This window comes from Fukomys damarensis, unplaced genomic scaffold, assembly GCF_012274545.1.
Source record: "Fukomys damarensis isolate Sample0158 unplaced genomic scaffold, DMR_v1.0_HiC HiC_scaffold_24, whole genome shotgun sequence".
In the NCBI taxonomy this organism is placed as follows: domain Eukaryota; kingdom Metazoa; phylum Chordata; class Mammalia; order Rodentia; family Bathyergidae; genus Fukomys; species Fukomys damarensis.
The window spans coordinates 70,036,047-70,061,484 of NW_022900936.1; the positions used below are offsets into that span (position 1 = coordinate 70,036,047).

Below are 25,438 nucleotides of genomic sequence, written 5' to 3' on the forward strand. Positions count from 1 at the left end.
ATACTGGGGATCGAACTTTGGACCTTGTGCTTGTGAAGTAAGAGCGGTGCCACTGAGCCTAAATCCTGGCCCTGTTATTACCTACTTTTTACGGATGAAACTGTAGAACAAGAATAGAAAGTAACTACTAAGGTTCAGCTAGCAAGTGGTAGAGCTGAGTACACTGAATGTAGTTTTTTTTTTCCTTGAATGTACTGTTTTTTTTGGTACTGGGGATCAAACTCTGGTCCTTGAGCTTGTGAGGCAGGCAGTGGAACCACTGAGCTAAATCCTAGGCCCACCTTGAATGTACTTTTAAATGTTTACTTTTCATGGCTTTTATGAGTGGAACAACATTTTGAAGTTCTAATAAGATTATTTTTAAAACATCTGTTTTGTATAGTCTTGCTGTTTTACCTAGGAATAAGCAAATGATTGTTGTAGGATGAGTGAATTCATAGGCTTCTGAATTTAGAACTTTAAAGTTCACAGTACTAAAATTATCTTTCACACTGAGTTTGTACATAATTCATTCTCTTTTCAAATACAGACCCATTTTACATACTTCATAGTGTTCTGAAATAGACATAAGACAAGAGGGGAGTCAAGATAAGGTGTATTGAAATAGGTGATTAAAGTATAGAGAGTCTCTCTAAATTGGTAAGGTTCTTTGACCAGAAACTGTCACCTAACAAAACAGGAATTTTTGAAATACATTGGCAATACACAGAATCAAAGAAGGGACTAACAGCATGCCTCATGATGAGTAGGAACCTGGTTGTGCTGATGACCTCCAGGATGCTCTTGTTAGGATGTCTCAGCTCTAGTGATTCTCACTTTTCTTATTTTTCCATTTAAACTTTAGATTTCCAGGAGACTGTGATTGGTCTAACTTGGATTAAGGTGTCTAACCCTGGCTCAAATAAGCTGTGCCCTGGGGTCCAGGTCACAGAATACAGGTACAAGCCCAGAGCTGTTCTTAGTGGAGGAGCAATCATGGTGAGATAGGCGGTTCTCCTCAGTGACTTGGCTTCAGGAATTTGAGATAAAATCTGTGTAGAGAAAATCCTGAGGCTTTAAAGAGATAAACCTTGTTAGTAATGTCACATATCTATAAAGAGGCTGAGCTATGATATGATTGGGTTTCTAATTCTAATTGTTGGGGCCAACTTCTTATTGATTGGCAAGCTGAAAAGGATGGATTTAGTTCTGTAGGGTTGTTTAAGCTGATAGGGTCAGGTCAGAGTGGTAATTGAAAGAAAATGAAAGAAGGAAGGAAGGATGAATATGAGAGTGGTAAATACAGTGGATTGGGGCAAGGAGCAGATTGTGAGATGATGACGCATGAGTGTGGAGAGGGACCTCTCTTAAGCTGTGCCTGAATTTAGTCGTGATTCTACCAAAAGAACAGAAAATATCGTGCTATTTTCTTATGTATGTGTAGGATGGTGACTACCTTTCCCATCCATTGAGATGGTTTCTGTCTTTTTTTTTTTTTTGTCTTGATTCTACCAAAAGAACAGAAAATATCGTGCTATTTTCTTATGTATGTGTAGGATGGTGACTACCTGTCCCATCCATTGAGATGGTTTCTGTCTTTTTTTTTTTTTTGTCTTGATTCTACCAAAAGAACAGAAAATATCGTGCTATTTTCTTATGTATGTGTAGGATGGTGACTACCTGTCCCATCCATTGAGATGGTTTCTGTCTTTTTTTTTTTTTTGTCTTGATTCTACCAAAAGAACAGAAAATATCGTGCTATTTTCTTATGTATGTGTAGGATGGTGACTACCTGTCCCATCCATTGAGATGGTTTCTGTCTTTTTTTTTTTTTTGTCTTGATTCTACCAAAAGAACAGAAAATATCGTGCTATTTTCTTATGTATGTGTAGGATGGTGACTACCTGTCCCATCCATTGAGATGGTTTCTGTCTTTTTTTTTTTTTTGTCTTGATTCTACCAAAAGAACAGAAAATATCGTGCTATTTTCTTATGTATGTGTAGGATGGTGACTACCTTTCCCATCCATTGAGATGGTTTCTGTCTTTTTTTTTTTTTTAATAGTAAGATATTTTTTGGTACATTGTAGGTGTACATGATGATAACACTCACCATAGGGAATTTGTACATGTGCCTGCTACATCATGCCTCCTTTTTCCTCTCCCCATGTACAAAAGCTTTGAGTTACTGTCTTTTTAATACCATGTTCTTGTATTATATTTCAGACTTTGGGGTTAGTGCTTTTTTAGCAACTGGTGGAGATATTACCCGAAATAAAGTGAGGAAGACCTTTGTTGGCACCCCTTGCTGGATGGCACCTGAGGTTATGGAACAGGTACTGTGATTTTTGTCTGTTTAAAATGGTTTAGGGTTTTGTTGTGAACCTGAAAATGTTTAGTAGTCTTTGCTTTTGTTTGTTTACCAGCTTAGCTTTGGTAAATACATGTCTCTGTTTCTCATTCAGTACTCTTGAAAAGAAAACCGCAGAACACCTCAGAACTTAAGAGAGGATATATGAAACTCAAGATTTATATTGAAGCAATACAAGGAGTAATACAATCGGGATTTTAAAAAATCTTAGTATAAATTAAATGACCTTGTCATTTTACATGTAACCTTCACTGCTCTATTTCCCAAAGCACTAGTTGTTTCTACCTGCTCATTTCCTGTTTGCACATAAAATAATTGCAGCTTGTTGTCACTTCCCGTCACTTTGAGGAAATGCTAATTCTCAAGTCCAGCACTCATTTCTGATTTCTTAGCTTATTTGTCTGCTTGGTGGCATCTGAAAATTGGGAGTATTCCAACATTATTTGCTTCTTTCACTTTGTTACTGTAGTTTCCTCATTCTTCTCCTGCACATCAGTCCATTTCTCTGACTTCTTTTTGGGCTATCCATCTACTTCTAAGTGACTTTCTCTCACAGAACCATGTTCTGGGGCTCTTCCCTTCTCCTACTTCATGTACTCCCCCAGATGCTCTCATCTCTGCTTCTTATTAATGATTCCTAAATTATATCTAATCCAGTCTTGTTTTCTGTTTCCAATTCTATGTGAATGCTTTATATAAATGTTTTATAACAAACTCTGCATGCTACGAACTAAATTAACTTTTTACTCTGCTTTAATCATCTTTATTAACCCTGTTGTTAAGAAAAGCTTTCCTGCCATAGGATGGCTGAACACACAGTATCTGACTCTGTACAGATTAGATTGACAGCTGTTTATTAGTAACAGCCTGAGGAAGACACTGCATACTATACAGGGCTATGTGAGGTTGCACTTGGGAACAGAGTGAACAAACATGGGATAAGGGATAAAGACGTGTTTCTTTAGGAGCATATGACTGGCTCTAAGGGAGTGGAAACTTACTCAGGCATAAACAAGAAGTGTACCTGGTGTGTTTGATAAAGAGGTTGTTGAGCTAGAGAACATTATTTGCTGCAGCAGAGCGGGAGGTGTATCGGTCAGCTTTCAGTTGCTGTGACTAAACTGCCTGACAGAAGCAACTTAAAGGCGGAAAGGTTTATTTTTGCTCATGGCTTCAGAGGTTTTATTCTATGGTCAGCTGGCCCCAAGGTAGAAACATCATGGCAGAAGGGCATGGTTCTGAAAAGCTCCTTATGTCATGCAGCTGGGAAGCAGAAGGGTAGGAAAAGAGCCAGAGAGGAAAGAGGGACCAGATACAGTTTACAAGTTCACCCCCGGAGTTTTCTTCCTGAATCTGAGGCATACCTCAAGTCGGTCTCCTTAGCAGTGAGATTAACATCACAGGAGGGTAACTTGCACTTGGGTCATTAGAGGCCCTCCTGATGACAGAGCAGTATATAATATTGTCTTAATGCTAGGCCTTACACTGGAAACTCCTGTAATGTGTTCTGTCTTGCTTAGGGTAGCAAATGAAAATGTCTAACTGTATAATGTGCTGATAGGAGTATAAGATGAAATTTGGCAACATACACCAACAGACTAAAAAATGTTCACACTTTCTGTAACATTTTTCATTATAGAAATAATGATAAAACAATACCATAATATTTGGAAAGTAAAAGACTTAGGATCTTTATAAAATATTTTGGTTTAGTTCTTGTCTGTTTATTGAAATAGATTATGTACCTATTATAATTACATCAAATAATTATACTTTTTTCTTCATAAGAGTTTTATCACAAATTGTTTTCCATATTTTCATATAGAATTAATAAACATTGCTTTAATTAACCATAAAATCTTTTAAGTTAGAATATACCAAAGTTAACAGCTTCTTATTTCTCTGTTTTTGGTGAACATTTGAGTTGCCTTTTTGCCTCTATTGTCAACTATATTTAGCTTTGCCTACTGTACACTTTTTAAAAAATTTTATTTTTTTGGGCCAGGAATTTAGCTCAGTTGTTCTGGTGACTGCCTTGCAATTGCAAGGACCTGAGTTTGATCCCCATTACCAAAAAAAAAAAAAATTTTTTTTTTTACTTTTTGAGACAGGGTTTTGCCTGCTGTGTGGCAAAGGCAAGCCTTAAATTTATAATACTCCTGCCTCAGCCTTTCAAGTCCTGGGATTACAGCATGTACCACCATACCTGGGTTTCACTGTTAGTGACCAGTATCAGAAACTATTTTTTGAAAGTGCTACAGACTAGCACCCATCATAATGCATTCTTTGTTCTTTGCAGGTCCGAGGTTATGATTTCAAAGCTGATATTTGGAGTTTTGGAATCACAGCAATTGAACTGGCCACAGGGGCAGCTCCTTATCACAAGTATCCACCAATGAAGGTGAGACTCATTCATAGCAACATCCCAGCAAAAATCTTACTTCCTTGATTTTGAGTACTCTGTACCTGATAAATATAATCATGTAACATTTGCGTGACTGACTGTCTTACTTCTTTTAGCATAATGTCCTCAAGGTGCATTCATATTGTAGAATGACATTTCTGCATTCTCTATTTTAACATTACAAAAGATAGGATGTAGGGGCTGGGGATTTAGCTCAGTGGTTCCGCTGCCTGCCTGCCTTGCAAGCGCAAAGACCTGAGTTTGATCCCCGGTACCAAAAAAAAAAAGAAAAAAGATAGGATGTATTTGGGGTATAGCTCAGTTATAGGGTACTTGCCTCATGTGCCTAAGGTCCTTGATTTGATCCCTGGCACTACCAAAAAATACAGTTTTTTATGATGTCAGCTAAAAAGTTTGTTGTAAACCAGTCACCGCACTATACTATAGAACACTAGAATTTTTTCCTGTCTAACTATATATTTTGGTATCTGTTATCCAACTTCCATTTCCATTCCCAGCCTTTGGTGGCTACTGGTCTACTTTCCTCTTCTTTGAGATCAACATTTCTAGCTTCTGTATATGAATGAGAACATGCATTATTTATCTTTCTGTTGTGGCTTATTCACTTAACATTGTTCTCCAGTTCCATCCACATTGCTGCACATGACAGGGTTTTATTCTTTTTTAAAGGCCGAATAATATTCCATTGTGTATAAAAACACATTTTCTTTATCCCTTTATACATCGATAGACACTTAAATTGATTGCTTATCTTGGTTATTGTGGATAGTGCTGAAATAAACATAAGGGTGCAAGTAACTCATATGGGTTTCATTTTCTGTAGTTGTTTACCTGGTAGTGGGTTAGCTAGATCATATGATGGTTCTACTTCTCCATAATGGCTGTAGTTTGCATTCCTGCAATAGGATAAGACTTTCCCTTTCTCCATATCTTCATTGGCATTTCTTATTTTTGTCATTTTGTTTATAGCCATTTAAATTGGGGTGAGATGGTACTTTATTGTTTTGATTGGCATTTCCTCTATGAAGTACAATGTAGCTCAGTATGAAGGTCTGGTGTGATCAGTCCTTTTAAAATTTTTTTTGTATTGAGACAGGGTCTTGCTAAACCACTAAGTTGTCCAGGTTGGATTTAAACTCTTCACTTCTTTCTTGGCATCCTAGAGTGCTGGGTTACTAATCTTCACTACCACACCTGGCTGTGTTATTAGCCTGTATTTCATATACTTCTGCTCTAATCTTTATTATTTCTTTATTTGTATTAATTTTGAGTTTGACTTATTGCTTTCTGTCTCCTTGAGTTGTATCATAGGATTGTATAGTATTGTTTATTGAGGGTGTTTCTTTTTTTTTATATAAACACTTATTGCTACAAAGTTTTTCCTTAATACTGCTCTTGCTGTTTTTTCGTTGGCTTTGGTACATTGTGATTCTAAGGAAAATTTGTAATTTCCTATTGATTTTTTTTTCCCCCAAGAGCTTATTTAATTTCCCTGTATTTGTATACTTTCTAAAGTTCCCCTTGTTGATTTCTGTTTTTATTCCATTTTGGTCCAAGGTGATACATGATATGGTTTCAGTTTTGAGTTTTCTGAGACTTATTTTGTGGCCTCATCCTGGTGGCCCCCGAGTGCAGGTGAGGAATGAGATCTGCAGCTGTTGGGTGATGTTGTGCATGATACTGGATGTCTGTCTGGTCTGCAACATTCCTGTGTCAATGGGTCTGTGTCCATGGTTTTGTTGGAACGATCCACTGATCTACTGATGGAAGTAGGGAGTTGGAGGCTTCCACTGTTTTTGTATTGGAACCTGTCTTTTACTTAATACCATTTATTGTGTCTTTACTGGTATGAATTTGATTCCCAAAAGAAGGAAAGTGAAAATGATGATAAGCTGGAGGGAGAGGGGCTGGCAACATTAGCTGCTGATCTCTTTGTGCACCTCTGCTGAAAAGTCATGAGCAATGAGACCACCCATCTTCAATACTGAGAAGACAAGGTCTTTTACTTACTTGCTTCTCGCAGCCAGGTGTGGGTTGCTCTCAGAACATGTATGTGCAGCTCCCTACTGCAGATTTGGGGTGGGCGTTGGGTAGCTGCTTCAGAGAACTAAGTGGAAATTGACTAGTTTACTCTCCAAGTGTTTGTCTTAAAGTTGCAAGCCTTCAATAGACTCCATATTTTCAAAGTAGTTACAGCAGATTCTGGCAGGTTAGTTGTCTAGGTGTGGGGAGAGAGATTGGTACTTTCTATTTTATCATCTTTCCAGAATCCTTTCTTACTCATGGTGCTCTTGTACTGTGCTCCTTCAAACTCCTGTAGCAGTTAAAATTTAAATTAGGTATTTGGTGTTTAGTATTGGGTGGCTTTGTATAATAATTGATCGTTTTTGGAGGGGGTTTGAGACAGGGTCTCACTATGTAGTTGAGACTGACCTGAAACTCACTATGTAGCCCAGACTGGTCTCGAACTCACAGCTATCCTTCTGCTTCAGCCTCCCAAGTGCTGGGAGTACAGGAGTGCACCACCACGCCCAGCAATAATTGATCTTTTTATGTTGTGTCTCACCATCTCCCAATTCTGCTCTTAGTTTAGTAAGATTACTCATTTTAATTTGTCTTCCTCACCTTTGCTCTGCAAAGCAGAGCAGTCTTACTGGGGCTTATGATCATTTCTACTTACAGGGTTTTTGGAAGGACTGGATATTAATCACAAACCAACATTTATTAAGCACTTTATCTGCGTCAAGCGCTGTTTTCATTGCTTTTCATATAAAATAATCTATGCACAATATTCATGTGCCAGGCATATTTATTACTCTCATAATTTAATGATTAAAAATAAAAACCAGTTTGTTTTGTAGTAGGACACTAAGCAACTTTTATTAAGTGGCCTGTTGTGTACTAGTCACTAATTCACTAATATTACTACTTCACTAATATTGTGAATTGTGATTGCTAATCCTTCCTGTTTAGTGACAGGATGAGTATTTTATATTGCAAGATGGTGCTATCAGTACTATTGATAGTCATTATTATCTGTGTGACCATTTCCTAGTTGTCATATGTACATGAATTCTGTTTTTCTCTTTGTAGTTGTAGTTGACTTCTTCATAAGATGCAGCATGACTTTGTACAAATTGATGCCTATCATTATTGTAAATTGTCACTTAGGAGTTGGTCGTGGTGGCTCACATCTGTAATCCCTGTCCTTGGGAGGCTGAGGCAGGAGGATTACCGTGAGTTCGAGGCCAGCCTGGGTTGCATAGTGGGTTCAAGGCCAGGAGGAACTACATAGTGAGACCCTATCTCATAAAAAAAGAAAAAAATTGTCACTTAGGTAATTACATCTGTATCATCTTGGTGCACTTTAGAATCTTAAGAAATCATGTAATTCTGTCCCCTTAAGGTTCTAACAATGTAGAGAGGGACAAACCAGTAAACATATTTTATGAATAAGCTCTGCATGTTTCCATATTCAAAGCATACTTCTGTTGACCTGCATATTTGGTGATAATTCTGATTATTCTGAAGATTAGTTATACTTTAAGGCCGTCCTTCATCTGGAAGCTTAAGGCCTTTAGAAGCAAGTGAATATTTACCAGGTTTTGAAGAGAAGCTGTTTTTACAGCTGCAAGGTGGGAGGCTATTTTTAGACCAATCAGATGACTTAGTTTTTAAAAGGTTGTGGTGAGGGGGTAAGTATGAGATTTATTCATCCATTCTAGTATTTGTAGCCAGACATATTGTTAACCTACTTCCTTAAAATGAAAAACATTTCAAGCCTTACTAACTTCATTTCTGTAAATATAAATTTAATCAGAAGAGGAAAATATAGCATTGATTATGGCTCCCTTTTACTTTTTATTAATTGCATATTTATAAAAATGGCATTTGCTTTTCTATAAAAGCAAACTGTATAGAAAAATACAAATAACCTATATCTTATCTTGTAAGTATGACCTTCATTCCTTATATCTCTATGCATCAGCTAGTGTATTGCCATGAAAGTCAAAGGAAGAAGAGATTTAGCTTGGACACGCTGACCAAGATTGTCAGTTGCTGCAGGGGATACAGCAAAAATGTGGACCCGAAGAGTCTGTAGGTTTAACTAGGACATCATTTCTGTAGAAAAGCATTTGAGGAATTCTTTGAAGAGAAAGCCATATTGCAAGAGGTCAAGGAAAACAGGGCCATGAATAGGTCAAGTTAGTAATATGATTAGTTTTGCCATGCTTTTAATGTTTTCTTAAAAAATAATTTGGTTGTTTAAGAATTAGGACTGGGTGATGTGAAGAAACGATGGATTCCAACTAAAGGACATATCAGTGTTGTACAGGGAACCTTATAGGCAAGCTTTGTAAGAAGCATATTATTCATGTGTAAGGTATGTAAATAACTCTGGGTTCTGAATCATTGATCTAGATGCGAACATTTAGGAAGTAAAATGTACTTGTATATTGGGACAAGGGAGTTTGCCTTTATTGAAAAATCTTGACCACCACGGTTAACCTTTATTGAGTCATCAGAATTTTATACTCTCTTGAAAATTCTTGCAGGTTTTAATGCTGACACTACAGAATGATCCTCCTTCTTTGGAAACTGGTGTTCAAGATAAAGAAATGCTTAAAAAATATGGAAAATCATTTAGAAAAATGATTTCATTGTGCCTTCAGAAGGATCCAGAAAAAAGGTAAAATATGAGTTAAACTTTATTTTTTTCTCTCCATCTAATATGTAAACCGTTGTGAGAAGTCTTAATCATATACATGTATACACAGGGGATTATTTGTTCATATGTTGAAGAACCAATTATAAAATTTAAAGTGTACACAGACCATTGTACATGATTAGAAGTGATTAAATTGATTAGTGTCTTCTTTATAGCATACAGTGCCCCATATTATTCAGGTATTTGCTGGTTAATTGGTTATAACTATAGAATTGTATATTGTGAATTCTGTTCAGTAAAATGCCAGGTTAATGGGAGAGGCTTGTTTTCAATTTGTACTTGAAATTTATAAATTAACAACTATCTTAGTGCTATTTATGATGTAATAACAAAAATAGAACACATAGCAAATAACTGTCAAATAACAGTACTGTACTTCTTTCCACATGAGAAAGATTTTGGAACAATATTTCAAATAGCTTTCTTGTCAGTACAGTACTAGACAGATATTGAATGGCAAGTGAGGATGTAAAACTAAGAATGTCTAATGTTTGTATGTATGTTTATTGAACAAAATTGTAGAATGTTGGAAATCATTGTGTAGAACCTATTACAGTGGTACCTTGGTTCATGAACTTCATTCTTTCCATGAGAAACAATTCAAATTTGCCCATAAAGTCAATATTGAACCTAACCATTGAATTTGATTCCATTCTCGTCCAATTCAATTTGTGACCAGAATCATGGAAAGAATTAAGTTTGTGAACTGAGTTTCTTTGAGGTTACCTAGATACCCATTCATAGAGGCAGAACTTGAATCTGAAAGTTCTGATTCATATTTAGGGACCTGTATATCCTACTATATCTAATATTTCTGTTTCAACTTGTGTAGTCAGCTCTCCATATTCACAGATTCAACCAACTATGGATCAAACATATTCTGGAAAAAAATTACCTGTGTACTAAGCCTGTACACATTTTCTTGTTATTTCCTAAACAATATAGTGTAGCAGCTGTATAAATGGCATTTACATTCTACTAAATATGATAAGTAATCTGGAAATGATTTTAAGTTCTGTGGGAGAGTAGTTTAGCTTGTATGCACATACAGTACTAGGTCATTTCTTTCTTTTTTTGTTCATTAAGTTTATTGGTGCATTTTGGGTATGCAATATGATGACATTCATCATTGGAAATTTGTTCCTTTATATGATATATCTTGATTCTCATTTTTTCCCCCATTCTCCTGCCCTCCCTTTACCCCCTCCACCCTTCCCTGTTTACAAATACTTTGTTTCCATTTTTTCCTTTCACTTTTTTCCTTTCCCTTACCTTTCCCACTTTCCCTTCCCTTTAGACCTTTTCTTCCTGTTTCACATTATCTGTTATGTATTTTGATCCTTAGTTATACTTTCAGTTTCTCACAACAGAGAAACTATTTGGTATTTATACATGTATGTTCTATTTATTTTACTAAGAGTATTGCCTCAACGTGCATCTATTTAGCTATAAATGACTCATTCTTTATGGCTGAATAGTATTCCAGTTTTTAAAAAATCTACATCATCTTTATCCAGGCTACAGCTGATGGGCAATTAGGCTGTTTCCAAACTTTAGCTATTATAAACGATACTGCTATAAACATGGGTATGCATATGTCACTCTGGTGTGATTCTTTTAGGAAGATACTCACCAGGGGAATAGTTGGATGAAATGGGACCTCTAATCCTAGTTTTGTGAGGTATCTCCTCCATATTGGTTTCCACAGTGGTTGCACCAGTCTGCACTACTACCAACTATGGAGAAGGGATCCTATCTCTCCACAACCCCATCAGCATTTGTTATTGGTTGATTTCTTGATAGCAGCCATTCTTTCTGGAGTGAGGTGGAATCTCAGTGTTGTTTTCATTTGCATCTCTTGAATGATTAGTGATGTTGAACCTTTTTTCATATTTTTTTGCTGCTTTTTCTGAGAAATGTCTGTTCATTTCAGATGCCCATTTTTGAATTGGGTCTTGAAATTTGAGGGGTTCTGATTTTTTTAAGTTCTTTATATATTCTAGATAGTAGTCCTTTGTCTGAGGAACACATGGTAAAATATTTTTCCCACATTGTAGGTTGTCTCTTAGTTCTGTTGGTGGTTTCTCTTGCAGTGTAGAAGCTTTTTAATAAGTTGAGATCCCAGTTGTTGATTCTCTATGCTAGTTCCTGTGCTACTGAGGTTTTGTTCATAAGGTCTTTTCCCATGCCAGTGTCTTCAAGAGTTCTACCTAACCTATTTTTCCAGCAAGTTTGGTGTTTCAGTTTAATATTTAGATCTTTGATCCATTTGGATTTTAGTTTAGTGCATGGTGAGAGATATGGATGTAATTTTAATCTTTGGCAAGTTGCAACCCAATTTTTCCAGCATCATTTGTTAAAGAGACTATCTTTTCTCCAATGAGGGTGTTTTACACCTTTTTGAAAGATAAGGTGGCTGGGATTGTTTCTGAATCTTCTAATCTGTTCCACTGATCTTCAAGTCTGTTTCTTTGCCAGTACCATGCTGTTTTTATTACAGTAGCTTAGTAGTATAGTTTCAAGTTGGTGATTGTGATAACCTTTACCTTGGTTGCCTAGATTTGCTTTTGCTATTCTAGGTCTCTTCTGGTTCCAAATGAATTTTTGGATTGTTTTTAGTTCTGTGAAACACACTGTTGGGATATCAGTCAGGGATTGCATTGAATATATATAGCAATTTTGGTAGTGTGGCCATTTTCACTATATTGATTCTTCCTACCCAGGAATAAGGGATGTTTTTCCATTTTCTTATATCCTCTTCAGTCTCTTTTTTTCAGAATGCTGTAGTTTTCAAGGTAGAGGTCTTTTACTTCCTTCGTTATCTTATTTCTGATTTTAGTGTGAAAGATTTCAGTTTTTGATCATTTAGTAGGATTTTGGCTGTTGCTTTTTCATAAATAGCCTTTATCAGATTATGATAAAGACCATTTATTCCAATTTTCTGTAGGGTTTTTATCATGAATATTAGATTTTCTCCAACACTTTTTCTGCATCTGAGATGATCTTACGTTTTTTTGTCCTCACGTCTGTTAATATACTGTATTACATTTATTGATTTATGTACATTGAACCATCCTTGTATCCCTGGGATGAATCTGACTTGGTCAGGGTATATGATATTGATGATCCTCTGTGTTCTGTTTGCCAGTATCTTATTGAGGATTTTTGTTTGGTTGGTTGTTTGTTTTTTGGGTACTGGGGATCAAATGCCTGCCCTTGTGCTTATGAGGCAGGCTCCAGAACCACTGAGCTAAATCCCCAGCTATTGAGGATTTTTGCATCAATGTTCATTAGGGAGATTGGCCTGTAGTTCTGTGTTTTGGTTGGGTCTTTCTCTACTTTTGGAATCAAAGTAATGCTAGTACTATGTCATTTTGCATATTAAAAAAACTTGAACACCTGCAAGTTTTGGGATAGCTGAGGTGTCCTGGGACCAGTACCCTGGGGATAGCAAGGAAAAACTGTATATTCCACTGAGTTTCTTAGTGGTAAAAGTTCTTTAATTTTGTTTTCTCTAAAGAGTGACAAAAGTAAGAATTTGACATCCTTGGTTGTATTTCTGGTTATATGTAATAAGACTTCTAAAGTTACTGTTGATAATATTCGAAATGATAAGAAAAATAGGCAGCAAATTTCATACCTATGGTTTTAGAATTTTTTCTCTTTCTGAGTAAATGGTTAAAAAAGGTAGAGAAAATTTGTTTTTGCCCCCCTCTCCATCACTTTGTTCCCTTCCCTTTTAGATCCATCTCCCCTTGTTTCCTATCATGTAGGATTTATTTTGCTCTTTATATATTGGATTTCTCATATGAGAGAAATCACATGATATTTAGACTTGTACATCTGATTTATTTCACTTAATATTGTGGTCTCGAGGTGAATTCTTTTTTTACAGAGGACTCAGGTGTATCCTTCTTTATAACAAAGTAGTACTCCATTGTGTATAAATATCACACTTAAAAAAAATCAGTTCATCTCTCAGTGGACACACAGGCTGCTTCCCAGATTTAGCTCTTGACAGTTGTGCTGCTGTAAACATGGCATGTATCATTGTCAGAGGATATCTGTAAGTCTTTGGAGAAGATATCTAGGAGGGCAATGGCCGTATGGAATTGAGATCTTGAGCCTACCGTGGGGGATTTTGAACTGAGATCCTGCTTAAAGTTAAGATCTCCAGAAATCTACATCCTCAGAAGGATGTAGGATAAAAACTATCCATTTGTTATCACCAAGAGACAACAAAAATCTCTTCTGAATAATCAAGCTCTTTGTGACATTCTGTAGATTGAGAATCTAATTCATACTATCCAACAAACCATAGTAGCAAAAAGAAAAAAAAATTGTCAAGCAAGTTTTATTTTTGGCTGAAACCAATCTCAGAAATGCACCAAAGGAATACTTCCAAGCTCCAGGTCCCTTGCAAGATTCCTGCAGAGAATGCCCTACTGAAGATATGATCACATCCAAAATTATAATATTATATATATGGTAAAAAATATTCTATGAGTTAGAGTTGGCCGATAAAAATAGGATTACTTCTCTAAGAAATTTAGGTATTGCATCATATTTGAAAACATTATGAAATACATCTTTTTAAAACTTAGTTATTCATTGGGCCGGGGATATAGCTCAGTGGTTTCGCCACCTGCCTCATAAGCTTGCAAGCACAAGGGTCCAAGTTCGATCCCTGGTACCAAAAGAAAAAAAAAATTATTCATTTATTTCTCTGCTGGGGCTTGAACCCAGGGCCTTGTGCTTGCTAGGCAAGTGCTTTATCACTGAGCTATGTCCTTAACCCAATATAACTTTCCTTAAAAAGCTGAAATTATAATAGAAATTAAAACCATAACAGAAGACTATGAACATGACAAAAGAATCAAATGGCTTTGCTAGAAATGAAAAATTATAAGCAGGGCATGATGGTGCATATCGATAATCGTAGCACTCTGGGAGGTTGAAGCAGTAGGCTCTCAAGTTTGAGCCCAGTCTGGGTAATTTAATGCCCTGTCTCAGCATTAAAAAAGGGCTGGGATTGTAACTCATTGTGAACTATTCTTACTGGGTCTGGGGATCGAACTCGGGACCTTGCACCTGCAAAGCAGACAGTGAAATCATTGAGCTAAATCCCGGCCCTGAAATATTCTTGACTGAAGTTTGTAACGTCATTTTATAATAAGAAAACATCAGACCAATTCAAATGGAGGAATAAGCTAGAAAATATCTGACCAGTACTCATCAAAAGTGTCAAGGAAAGCCGGGTATGGTGGCGTACGCCTGTAATCCCGGCACTCGGGAGGCTGAGGCAGGAGGATCACTGTGAGTTGAAGACCAGCCTGGGCTACATAGTGAGTTCCAGGTTAGTCTCAACTACATAGTGAGACCCTGTCTCAAAAAAACAAAAACAAACAAACAAACAAACAAAAAAGTGTCAAGGAAAGGGGTGACTGAGAAATTTTCACAGATTAGAGGAGACTAGTGACATGGAGATGGAATGCAAGAGTATCATGCATTAGTATACCGCAGCAGAAAAAAGACAAAACTGGAGAAATCGAAATAAAGCCTGTATTTGTGTAATAATATGTACCATTGTTAATATTTTAGTTAATTTTTTGATGGAAGCTGGTGAGGGCACATAGGAACTGTGTTCTGTGTTCCTCTTATGTGAGTTTGAAATTGTTTCAAAATAAATACATAAACAACTTGGGAAATACAGGATATCTAGTTCAATTTGTAAATCAAAATTAAACGTTGGTTAGCAAAAACTGTGTATGTGTCTTTTTACATTGAGTACCCCTTGTCTGAAATGCTTGGGACCCAGAAGGGTTTTGAATTTCAAATGTTTTGGATTTTGAAATTTTTCATATATATAATGAGATATTTTACGGATAGAACCAAACTCTAAACAAAAAGTTCATGTTAGCAAAGTTACATGGCATGGAGTTTTCCATGCCAAATGACACCATGTTGGCACTCAAAAAGTTTTCCGTTTTGGAGCATTTTGGGTTTTGGGCTTTTGGATTAGGGATACCCAGCTTGCATGTGTGTAAACACTAAAGTATGTACATATATGAACGTATACACATATATGACCTTAGCAAGAGAAACTAGAGATAATGTAAGAAAACCAAGACTAGAGCTAATGTGGGAAAACAAAAATTCAAGGAAATACTAGCTGAGAATTTTCTAATACTGAAGACCTGTATCCTGAAAGAGCCATCTCCTCCACATTCCAAGCAATATTATGAAGCAATACAATGTTATGAAGCTTCTTACATATAACCTTAGGAAACAGGTCACTTACTGAAGGATAGCAGGTAGTGTAATAACAACTTCTGTAGCCACAGTTGAGCCAGCACATAGTCAAAGAATAGTGAGAAAAAATAGCTGTTGACTCAGAATTGTCTAGTTAAACTGTCATTCAAGTGAGCATGAAAGTAAGATACTTTTTACCCAGAAATTAAGTTTTCTAATCACATCACTTAATCCTTATAAAAGTTACATTTTTTTGAAGAAAGAAAAAGAAAGGAATGAATAGTGAAAAGCTGTGTTGACCAAATCCTTGAAACATATTACAATTTTTACTGAATGACAGAAATAAATATATCTAATTTCAGTTTGCATAATTTTCCCTTGTAGTCATCTTCTCAATCTTTATAATCTCAGAAGCACTGGTTCCCAAGCTTGAATGCACATTGGAATTAGCTGGGAAGTTTTAAAACTACCTGTGTTTTGTTCCCCAAAATTTTGCTCTAATTAATTGATGATTTAAAAATACCTCCCAGAAGAAAAGGGCTAAAGGTATAGGGAAAGTTGGAAGGGTAGGGGAAAGGTAATAAGGGCAAAAAAATATGAGAAAATAAAAAAATGGAAATAAAGTGTTTGTAAATGGGGAGGGGAGGAGGGGGTGAAGGGAGGGCAGGGACGAGGGGAAAAAATGAGAAGCAAGACCACCTGTCATGTAAGGATACAAGATCCCAATAATGAATGTAACTGTACTGTATACCTAAAGTGTACCAATAAACTCGATAAAAGAAAAAAAAAATACTTCCCAGATATTCTAATTCATAGTGGTGTTTTAAGAACCACAACTTAGGCTGGGAGGTACCTCAGTGGTGGAGCGCTTGCTTAGCATGTGGGAGGCCCTGGCACCACAAAACAAGATAAAGCCAAAAAACTGCTTCTCTGGGGGCTGGGGTGTGCAGTAATGAACCTCGGAGTGATTGTGACTTGTGCAGAATTCCATGATAAGTACGGGATAAGATCCGGTGTGGACTTTTAAGTGTAAAATCCTGTAGACTGAATGATACTCTGGTAAAAGCTTGTAACGATGATGAATTTACAGAAAATTGTGCATAGTTGAATGAAAAACCGAGTTGTGGTTTAATCTGGAATCCACTTCACTTTTAGAATATCCATTTTTTAAGGGAAATTGTGAAATCTAATTTTAAGAACCTATAGTTTCTTTAAGTTGAAACCTGTCAGACAGCTAGCCATGTAGTAAGGAGTGGTGGCCTTGATTAGGTCAGTTTCACCTTTGTGAATTTAAATATATATATTTATTTATTTTTAATTTAAATTGAATTTATTGGTACATTCTATGTAGACAGTTCAGTTACATTCATTACTGGGATCTTGTACCTTTACATGACAGGTCTTGCTTAAGTTTAAATATATTTTTATTTTTTGCTAAAAATGCTGCATAAATATTGTCTAGCTTTTTAGGAAAAATAATATTTAGTAGTAAACATATTGGAGCCACTAAGAAATCATTCTTCCAGAAGCAACATTTCACTAATAAATTTTCCAAAGAAAATTATTACCAGGAGTTTTCTATTTTTCTATTTTGAATTTTTTATTTTACTCAATGTCTTACATGAGGATTATCCTACTTTTTTTTTTTTTTTTTTGGTACTGGGGATCAAACTCAAACTCAGGAGTTTTTGCTTTCGAGGCAGGTGTGGTGGTACTGAGCTAAATCCCCGGCTCTTCTCTCTCTCTCTTTTTTTTGTAAAGCAGGATAAGGAAAGTGGACTATACTGAGTTTTTATTTAGCTTCTCAAGAAATGGTTTTTTTCAGTTTTGCAAATGGGAACTCATATTACACTTGAATTAACTGTAAAAACTTTCTTTTCTGGTTTTAGACCAACAGCAGCAGAACTGTTAAGGCACAAATTTTTCCAGAAAGCAAAGGTAGGAAATTTTAGCATCTCAGCATACGAACATATTGTGTTCACTGCTCATAAGTTGCATTTCTGAAGGTGATTATGTTGGGGAGAATAATGGTACATAAAGTAATTGCTGGCAGCACTATCTATATGCAATCTTTAATAACGAAGACACTTGCTTGGAATTTAGTAAATGTATATCTGTTGTATAAATGAAAGATCAGTTTAAACTTACAGCATTGAGAAATATTAATTTTTGGCATTGTTCTCTCATTTCAAGGTTTACTACCAGATTAGCAAATACCTCATATCCCAAAGGTAGTGGGGTGTTATGGTAGTTGAAACTGTGGGACCAACAGAGGACATACAGTAAATTAAACCTTTGGTAGGTAGTGGCTCACCCAGCACACTGCAGCTCTGTCTCAATCTGTGAGACCCTGGCAGAACTGCACTGCAGAAGCTTCTGAGTGAAAGGGTGGGGCTTTTCCACAGACTTCATAAGATGGTTACTGTATTGCATGGTAATTATGATAAATGTTTCTGTTAGTGTTTTGATTCAATAAAAACTACTTGTGAGAAGAAATGCTTATTTTTTCCCTCCAGAATAAAGAATTTCTTCAAGAAAAAATATTGCAGAAAGCACCTACCATTTCTGAAAGAGCTAAAAAGGTAAATGGGGATTTAACCCAATTTTTTTAGGAAATTGCTTAGGATAGATTTACTTTATTTTTGCATTTTGTAAGTAAATGTTAATTCATATTCCGTGAACAGAAGTGAATATTACTAATTTTCTTTCATCTTCTTCTAAAATATTCTTTGATACATTCATTCAGCAAATATTGCTGGTCTGTAGTAGTGCCTGGCTATTAGTTTGTTATCTATGAGAATGAAAAGGGATGCAAGATAGTATTGGTAGGGTAATTCTAACCCCTACTTCCAAGTTCTGGAGTAAGTAGTTTTTGCGTGGCATGTAGAGCTTTGAATGTAGGTTACAGTAACCACCCCTCTTTTCTTAACTCCAAACTTTCAGAAAGACCAAAACAATTTTGTTATGAATATATAATTTTTAAAACCTCTGTGCTCATAATGTGAGTATAGAACATTCATTAAGATCTCAGGGCAAAATATATGAGTTTTCCTCTCCAGTAAGTAGAGAATCCTCTTTTCTCCCTGCTCTCTCTTCTCAAAGCAGTCTTATTCAGTATGTGAAGGAAGTGAAGTATCTGGTTATATATACTTGAAGGAGAAGGTAAAATCCTGTACTTCATGTAATACATACATTGGTTAGATTAATCAGGAAGTCAGAATAATTCTAATAGTGGCTCACTCTTTTCCATAAGTCCCACTGCTTGAGAATTCTGATATTACCCAGGAAGTTTTGCTTAATAAAGAGCCATAAAAGTATATTAAATATTTTGAAATTGTATTTTTACTAAACACTGGTAATGCAATTAATTTGTCTCCACTCTAGAGATATATCTTTCCCATGTTACTCAAATCTAGTTATTAAGGGGGCATTTTTTTCTTTCTAAGGAGTTCTTTAGAAGCACCAACAAAATCCTGTTTTCTCTCTTTTCTACTTCATGTTATACCACCTCCCAATTAGAAGTTCCCCTCCGACCTGAGTCTTGTCATTTGCTATATTTTTCCCTGAGTTGTTCTTTCATCAGTGCTTATCACTCATTGTTACACATCAGAATACCAGGGGACTGTTAAAGAAAGAAAGAAAGAAAGAAAAGAAACATAAGTATACTGACTGAAATTAAATCCCTGGGCATAGGGCCTGGAAGATTACTGTTATGGGTCAACCCTGGTTTAATCACTCACTGGCTCATTCTTCTTCATGGCATCTCTCTAGACAAGTAGCACTTCCTTGAATAGTTTTCTCTGACTACTTTAACTGAAATAGTTCTGTCCCATTGTTTTCTATTCCTTTATCCTTTATTTTTCATTAATGAACTTATCACCATCTCACATTTTTACAGTCATTGTATTTCCATACTAATAGAACAAACTAAATGAGAACAGGAGCTTTTGTTTATTGCTATATTTTCAGTAGCGCTAGGTCAGTCCCTGACACTCAATAAATATTTTGCAAATAATTTGAATATTGAAATACATTTATAGTTGTTTGCAGTACATCCCAATCGAGAGATGATTTAGTATCTTTATAGAGTTGATTCAATATCTGTAGTCTGATTTAAGAGCTTCAGAAAGCGCAGTGAATACCTACGTTTATTTCCACTCTGTTACTAAAAGAACTGTTAAGAGAATAAAAAAAATTGATAGACCCCCCCACATTGTTGGGGGGGTTGGGGCTACGGGGGAAGATAAGCCCCTCCAGCTTGAGAGAGAGAGAGAGAGAGGGACCCCAATTTGCCAAAATTAGGACGACTTGGTTTGTCAAAGGAATTTAATTGCTAAGCCAGCATTAAAGAATGTTTAGAAGATAACTCATGCAACACAGCTCCACAGGTAAGGGAATTAGCAGTACCATTTACCTCCAGAAGTCAACGTGAAAGTAAGGCTAAAATCAGGAAGGTTGATAGAGTGGATTTAGAGTTGAGTGGATTTAGAGTTGAAATCTACTTCCTGTTCCTCACTCCACACTGAGAAATGTATGGAGATGAACTCTGCAGAAAGGTAAAAGAAACAATGTTTTAACTGAGGGATATCAGGCACAGTTAAAGATAAGAGAAACTTCTTAAAACTGGACATTTACGTGAATGTTTACAGACTGTTAAAAACCTCTAGTCCTGTTACTTTGTTCATTTTCTGGAATGTGAGTGTTGAAGCTTATTGTCATGTAGATGGAACACTAGAATATAGAATATAGACTGTAACATGGAATGAAGATCAATGTGACTAGATCCAGGAGGAGGAAAACTGAAAGGTTTCCATGCTGAGGAGCCCCTGTGAAGTGTGCCTCCCCCACACCTTTATTTCCCTTTCTACTTCCTTTCATTATACTATGAATCCAACCCCGCACTTCACACATGCTAGCCAGGAACTCTATGAATGAGCTACATCCATAGCTCTTTTTGTTTTGAGACCAGGCCCAGGGTAGCCTTGAATATGCAATCCTTTTGCCTCAGCCCCCTGAGTAGCTAGATTACAGGTATACACCACTATGTCTGGCTTACTCAGATTCTTTTTTTGTTTTGTTTTGAGACAAGGTCTCACTGTGTACTTCAGGCTGGTTTTGAACTCATTATGCACCCCAGGCTGGTTTCAGACTTGCAGCAGTCCTCCTGCCTCAGCTTCCTGAGTGCTGGGATTACAGGCTTGTACCACCACACCCAGCACTCAGATTCTTATCTGGTGATTGTCATAGTTAACAAATTCCACACCCTTAAAAGCTCAGCCCTTTAATCAATGCTTTAGTTCTTTGATTTTAAATATGTGCAGAAATGTAGGGTCACCTGGTGTCTGAGGAAAACCTCTTAATATAAAAGATAGAGGATAGAATGAACACAGGAAAAAAGAAGCTTAGTAGAAACAGATTATGTAGGATGACAGTTTATATAAAATAATCACTTTAGCAATGAGTTCATATCCATAAGAGATTAAGAGATGGATGTAATGCTATTCAAAATAAGCATTTCTGCCAAGACAATGCAGTGGGTAAAGAATAGTCTTCAGCAGATAGCTGAATGTTCATACCTGGATAACTGGATGTCCACATAAAGAATAAAATTAGGTCCTTTCCTCTCACCATACCAAAAAATTAGCTCAAATTGAGTTGTAGACCTAATTGTAGGAGCTGAAGTTATAAAATCCTTGGAAGAGAATACATTAGTCCCCTCTTATCTGCGATTTTCCTTTCCTCAGTTTCCCTTATCCATGGTTAACAATGGGGTGAAAGTATTACATGGAAACTTCATAAGTTTTAAATTGTATGCTGTTCTGAATGCCATGATTCAATCTTCCTTTGTCCTACTCCATCCCAGGCAGGAATCATCCCCTTGTCCAGTTTGTCCATGCTGTGTATGTAACCTGCCTATTAGTCACTTAGTAGCTACCTCAGTTGTCAGATGGACTGTCCTAGTATTGCAGTGCTTGTGTCAAGGTAACTTTTATTCTACTTGCTAATGGACCTAAAATGCATGGTGGTAATTTTATTGACGCATACTGATAATTCTTGCTTTTTTATTTTTTAATCTATTACTATGAATAATTTATAAATTAAACTTTATCATAGATATGGAAATATAGGGAAAACAGTATATATAAGGCTTAGTACCCTCTGCACTTTCAGGAATTCACCTGGAGTCTTGGAATGTCTTCATGGATCAGGAGGGACTTGTACATAAAGGCAAATCATTGGGCCTTGGAGTCAAAGCTTCCTAACATACGACACCAGAAATAGAAGCAGTGAAAGGAAAAATAGATTAGCTGACTTCATCAAAATTAAAATCTTTTACCCTTCAATGGATATTATTAAGAAAGTGAGAAGAGACTTCACAAAATGGCAGAAAGTATTTGCAAACCATGTATCTCATAGGTACTTGTATCTAGTCTATGTAAAGAAATCCTGGAGCTCAGTAGTCAGAAGACATTCTGCTTAAAAATGAGAGAAAGGCTGGGCATGGTGGTGCATGCCTGTAATCCCAGCACTTGGGAGGCTGAGGCAGGAGGATAGCTTTGAGTTTGAGACCAGCCTGGGCTGCATAGTGAGTTCCAGGTCAGACCCAACTACATAGTGAGACCCTGTCTCAAAAAACAAAACAAACAAAAAAATAAAATAAAAATGAGAGGAAAGATTTGAGTAGACATGTAAAGAAGGTATGTAAGTGGCAAATAGGCACATATAAGAATGTTCAGTATCTTTTGTCATCAGAGAAATGCCAAAAAAAGAGATACCATTTCACACCTACTACTGTGGCTACCATAATAAAGAGACAATAGCAACTGTTGGTCAATTTGTGGAGAAATTGGAACCCTTGTATACACTGCTGATGGGATTGTAATATAAGGTAGCAATTTGGAAAATGCTTTGAAATGGGTAAAACAGTTGTTATTTAACCCAGAGTTCCTCTCCTAAGTATATAAGAGAATTGAAACATATGCCTACAAAAATGGGCACACAGATGTTTGTAGTAGCATTATTTATAATAACCAAAAAGTGGAAACAACTCATATATCCATCCAGTGATGAATGGATTATATTATGTAGAACATGATGTACTCGTGCAGTGAATATTTTTTGGTAATAAAAAGAATATAGTACAAATGATGCTCTAGTTAGGGTGTTTGACTTACAGTTTTTGACTTTATGATTGTGTGAGAGTGGTGCACATTGAGTAGAAACTGTACTGCAAAGTTGAATTTTCCTGTGCTAAAGATATGTGGTCCTGTTCAGATGCTAGGCAGCAGCAATGAGCTATGGCTCCCACTCAGCCATGCAGTTATGAGAGGAGACAGCTGATAGAGTGTAACTAACGATTATATTCATGAGGTTAGGTGAATTAAATGCATTTCCAGCTTATGCTGTATATAACCTATTATGGGTTTATTGGATCACAAGTCCATCAGAAGTGTAGGATTGCCCATACTGACACATGCTACAATATGAACCTGTTTTGCCGGTAAAAACCACATACAGGATTGGGGATTTAGCTCAGTGGCACTGCACCTGCCTCGCAAAGGGAAGGTCCTGAGATGGATCCCCAGTACCAAAGGAAAAAGAGCCTCTTACACAAAAGCATGTATTGTATGATTCTACCCATGTGAAATGTTGAGATTAGGCAAATATAGATAAAGTATAATAGTGGTTTGTCTAGGATTGGGATTGGAGAAAAATGGACAGTGACCCTTAATGGCTTTAGTGTTTTGAGGACAGTGATGAAAGTGTTCTAAATTTGATTATAGAGATGATTGTGAAACTCTGATTATATAAGAAGTCATTGAATTGTATTCTTTCAGTGGATTGATTGTATGATATATAAAATATCTCAATAAAACTATTAATTTTCAAATGAACATTCAGAAAATATTACTAGCATTAACACAAAGCTCTTAGAAATTGAAAGCATAGAAGTGAAAAAAAAAATTAATACAAAATTTGTAGGATATAGTTGAGGAGACATCTCAGAAAGGAAAGCCCAAAGTCCCAGAAGTTGGTAACAGAAAAGAAAGGATGAAAACAGTAGAGGATCATTTGTGAGAGGTCAACATTTGAGCAAAAAAGAGTTCTAGAAAAGTAGAACTGAGAGAAACAGAAAAAAGGAAATCATTGAAGAATAATTTGAGAAAAATTTCCACAACTAATGGTCATAAGTTTCCAGATTAAAAGATTGCTTGAGGCATCTATCACAGTGGATAAAAAAGATGAATCCTAACAATGCACATTACTGTGATAAGTCAGAATACTGAAGGAAAAAAGAAGATCCTGTAATTTTCCCAAGAGGGGAAGAAACATTATAAAAAAGATTAGAAGTCATCATATTCAGTAACCCCTGTGCTAGGTTTTAATAGAAGTAGCTATCTTTAAACTTATGAAATAAAGTGATCTCTCCCTCCCTGTTTGTTTGTTTGTTTTTGAGGTAGGGTCTTGCTAAGTTCCCCGGACTAGCCCCAAGCTTAGTCTTTCTGTCTCAGCCTCCTGTATATGTGCCACTGTGCTTAGCTTGAAATAAAATGACTTTTAGACTTTTTGGGGTTCTTCCCCTCAAACCAGATCATGAATGAAATGTGGTGATGGAATTTTAATAAATGTGCACCATGCTAATGTAGTAGTGTAATCTGGGTCTGTGTCTCATAAAGTCAAAGGTTGAAACAAGATAAAGGAGCTAGACAGGAGGAATGTTTATTAGGAAGAGAAATAGATTCCCAAACCTGGGAAAGATGTAACTAAAAAAGAGAACTACAGGCCAATCTCTTTAATGAATATAGATGCAAAAATCCTCAATAAAATACTAGCAAACAGAATACAGAGGATCATCAAGAAGATCATACATCCTGACCAAGTTGGATTTATTCCAGGGATGCAAGGATGGTTCAACATACGTAAATCAATTAATGTAATACACTATATTAACAAAGTGAAGGACAAGAACCACATGATCCTCTCAATAGATGCAGAAAAAGCATTTGACACAATTCACCCATTCATGATAAAAACTGCAAAAAATTGGAATAGATGGTCTATATCTCAACTTAATAAAGGCTATCTATGAAAAGCCAACAGCCAACATCATATTAAATGGCCAAAACTGAAAACCTTCACGTTAAAATCAGGAACAAGACAAGGATGCCCACTATCACCACTCCTCTTCGATATAATTGTGGAAACATTAGCCATAGCAATTAGACAAGAGAAAGAAAGCAATAAAGATAGGAAAGGAAGAAGTTAAACTGTTATTATTTGCTGATGACATGATACTCTACATTGAAGACCCAAAAAACTCTACCAAAAGACTTCTCGACTTAATTGACACTTTTGGCAGAGTAGCTGGATACAAGGTGAACATGCAAAAATCAACACCCTTCTTATACACAAATAACAGACTCACTGAGAAAGAAATTAGAGAAACAATTCCTTTCACAATAGCATCCAAAGAAATGAAGTATCTGGGAATCAACCTAACAAAAGAAGCAAAAGACCTCTACACTGAAAACTACAGCACTCTGAAAAAAGAGATTGAGGAGGATTTAAGAAAATGGAAAGATGTCCCCTGCTCCTGGGTAGGAAGAATCAATATAGTGAAAATGGCCATACTACCAAAACTGTTTATACAGATTCAATGCAATACCAATTTTTTTTTTAAC

At 36.2% G+C, this 25,438-nt stretch overlaps 1 protein-coding gene across 1 annotated transcript in view; it reads left to right on the forward strand.

Annotated features, from left to right (window-relative positions):
* Oxsr1 (oxidative stress responsive kinase 1) overlaps positions 1-25,438 on the forward strand; it is a 115,162-nt gene that overhangs the window by 61,246 nt on the left and 28,478 nt on the right. The window contains exons 6-10 of the mRNA XM_010618650.2: positions 2,205-2,314; positions 4,649-4,750; positions 9,331-9,464; positions 17,645-17,693; positions 18,272-18,337. Coding sequence (XP_010616952.1) covers positions 2,205-2,314; positions 4,649-4,750; positions 9,331-9,464; positions 17,645-17,693; positions 18,272-18,337 — 461 coding nt within the window. The remainder of the gene's footprint in view (positions 1-2,204; positions 2,315-4,648; positions 4,751-9,330; positions 9,465-17,644; positions 17,694-18,271; positions 18,338-25,438) is intronic.